The sequence below is a fragment of the Triticum aestivum genome, chromosome 5A (assembly GCF_018294505.1).
Source record: "Triticum aestivum cultivar Chinese Spring chromosome 5A, IWGSC CS RefSeq v2.1, whole genome shotgun sequence".
Taxonomy (NCBI): Eukaryota; Viridiplantae; Streptophyta; class Magnoliopsida; order Poales; family Poaceae; genus Triticum; species Triticum aestivum.
The window spans coordinates 457,541,027-457,543,774 of record NC_057806.1 but is presented as its reverse complement, the minus strand read 5'-3'; the positions used below and the strand labels follow the sequence as shown (position 1 = coordinate 457,543,774).

General features: G+C 55.2%; 1 protein-coding gene across 1 annotated transcript; it reads right to left on the bottom strand.

The window, feature by feature from the left end:
* Window positions 1–534: 534 nt before the first annotated feature.
* Window positions 535–2,420, bottom strand: LOC123103988 (uncharacterized). The gene is made up of 2 exons (XM_044525694.1): window positions 1,954–2,420; window positions 535–1,860 (listed from the first exon to the last, which is right to left on the bottom strand). The coding sequence occupies exons 1-2, from the start codon at window positions 2,134–2,136 to the stop codon at window positions 1,384–1,386; spliced, it is 660 nt and encodes a 219-aa protein (XP_044381629.1). The 5' UTR covers window positions 2,137–2,420; the 3' UTR covers window positions 535–1,383.
* Window positions 2,421–2,748: the final 328 nt, after the last annotated feature.

Genomic DNA, 2,748 nt, shown 5'->3' with positions numbered 1-2,748 from the left:
ATGCCCAACAGGATCACCCTGGCTACAACCAACGCAGTGAAGCGCGCGAAACACTTTTAGTTTGCATTTGAGAGAGCCTAATTTTTCCAGGCGAACAAAGGCATATCCGTGTCAACAAGGCCAAGAAACTGTGTGTTATATGCCGCAGCCAGGATATTGAATCAGTCTCCTCGTGATTGAGTTGAACCTGCGACAATTATGCCTAAAGGTTGATGAACTCTGTTATGTGGTTGACCGTGAGGTTGCTAGTAATGTCTATTATGAAAATCCATAGTAGTTTTTTTTCTCTAGAATACAAACAAGCATGCGTATCATATATTCATAGAAGAAGTAGCCAAGATGGTCGACACAACGCCTTTCGGCAAAGTGCTACACCAAAAGGTTAACACCACATCCACCAAGGCAACAACGACACACAACTCGTCTTGCCCAAACTCAAGCCAAACAATGGCGAAGAAGACAGATACAGAGTACACAGGCCGCGTCCCAACCGAACCGAACACCTTAGAGCTCGACAAAAACGCCAAAGCAAACTAGATCAACGCACTCTCCACTCATGGCGGGGAGATCGGCAAGTGGAAATCCATGTTGTTGTGTAAGGCCTTCTGGACAGTGTTTTTTTTTTCTTGTAGGGTCCAGTCTTAGGTTCACCGTGACCAGAGCTACTTGATCTTCAGTCCTCGCCCCACGATCCAAGCTGTGGCCGTCGGCTCTCTGACTCGTGCACAGTCCCACACATTACCCGGCTCTCTGCATTCTGACACACTCCGCAGTACAACACCGTATCGATTTGCCCGGATTTGGTCTCGCCGGATCAGGATTCCGATATCATCGCCCGATGGCCGTAGGCCGCAGCATTGTCGACAATGTCGACCGCAGTGGAGCGCCGGAGTGCCCCGCCGGTCCCTCCCCGGATGCCGCCGCTTTGGCATCCCGTTCTCTTTCCCTTTTGGTCATGTCATGTCATCTGACAAGTCGTCGAGTGAAGTTAGCCAACCGTGCGCGCGCAAGTGCGCTCCTGCTTCGCTTTAGTTTGTGCCTCTACAGTTCACCGTACTGCATGGATAGAAAGCCGTTTTCAGAAGATACAGCAGAGGGAGCCGGAAAGCAAATTCACCAAGGAAACTAGTGCACTGAAAGTACATGCGTGTGAGTTATGGAGATTACGATCACTCGAACACTTGGAGATAAACCGCAGATTCTTCCAAGGAGAAGAGACAACGAGACCACTTACAACACTCTGAAACCGTCTCAACGTGACTGTGATTTCTGTGTGCGCCCAGTATTCAGCTCAAATTTGAACTGAATACCCGAGAGCACGCAGAATTTGTACCCAATCCAACCCAGGGCATTAAGGTTCTTGCTTGTCAACGGCGGCGTCGCTCAAGTCGCTGTGATCTTGTGACCGTATGCAGGGCGCGGGCTCGTCGCGACGGCGAGGTTGCGGCCGCTGCTCTGCTTTCGCCATTGCCAGGAGTCGGCCGGCGTGCTGGGCAGCGGCGGCACGGCGGGGCGGCGGCACAGCCCGAACGGCCACCCCTCGCAGTCCCGGAAGCCCTCCCACGTCGCCGGCGGGCCCATGTCCGTCAACGACGCCACGGTCGCCGCCCGGCTCGTGCTGCGCGTGAAGAAGCTCTTCACCGAGAAGAAGGCCTCGCTCTCGGCGTCGCCGTCGTCGCTGCCCGCCTCCGCCTCTCCCTTCTGCCCCCCTTCCACCACGACGAACTTCTCAGGGCTGGACACCTTCTCCAGAACGAGCGGGGTGAAGGACCACACGAAGGCGCTGGACAGAGTCGGCGAGCCCGCGCCGCACCGCGACTCCTTCCTCAGCTGCCGCCTCCTCATCTCGTTGAGTATCACCTGCAGCATCAACGCAAGGCATCTTACTCTGCTGTTACTTATGACCTCAAGTGAATCGAGCAAGAACATGACTGTAGCATGCTCTGCCGCCACCTGTTTCGTGTCGAGCATGTCGTCGTCGTCGTCGCTGTCGTCGTCGGAGCTCCACCGGGCGCCGGGGGTCCTGAGGCAGGGGACATGGCAGTGGGCGTAGGTCTCCCGGATGAGGCAGGAGAGGGACTTGCAGTGGTTAGCGGCCGGGAGCCTGGGGTGGTACTCGTGCGCCAAGCAAGGCATCGCTCCGGCTAACCGCGAGGGATCGGTCGATCTGGTCGAGTTGCCTGTGCAACGCTCATGCGATCGGCGATGGATGCTTGTATCAGTGTATGTATGTGTGTGATCTCTGCTGAGGATGGAGCGAGCTGTGCGTATAAATGGGGGGAGGATCTTGTCGCCGTGGCCGGCGAATGGGTTTTCAGCTGAGGGACGTGGATGCGCATGACAAGCGCCCCGCAACGTAAAAGGAGAGGAGGCTCTCGATTGCGCCGGAGCCCGTAGCTAGCGAGTTTAGGATCCTTTGGGTTCAAGGCTAAGTAAGAAATACTGGAGCTCGACAGTGTACTTGCAATTGACCGGGTTTTTAAATTTTATTTCAGTCATGCTAAACATGGACTTTAGTGTATCCGTGTACGATAATGAAGGACTGAAAGCGCCAAACAGAGCATCGACCCGGGGTACCAACCAAACCGGTATGCATGTATGCTACGCTTTTGGGGTGGAACGTCGCCGTTGAGATAAACCGGCCGTCTTGACTGACCACACGCGCGTATGTATGTGAGTATGTGGGTTTTCAGTTGCCGCGGCGGCGTCAGATCATGCGTCGACCGGTGGAAGCGGCCAGCACTACTC

Bases quoted from the DNA above. Each gene is read 5' to 3' on its own strand.
- LOC123103988 (XM_044525694.1), bottom strand. From the start codon at position 2,136: ATGCCTTGCTTGGCGCACGAGTACCACCCCAGGCTCCCGGCCGCTAAC. The intron at 1,861-1,953 runs GTGGCGGCAGAG...TTGATGCTGCAG, and splicing joins ACATGCTCGACACGAAACAG to GTGATACTCAACGAGATGAG.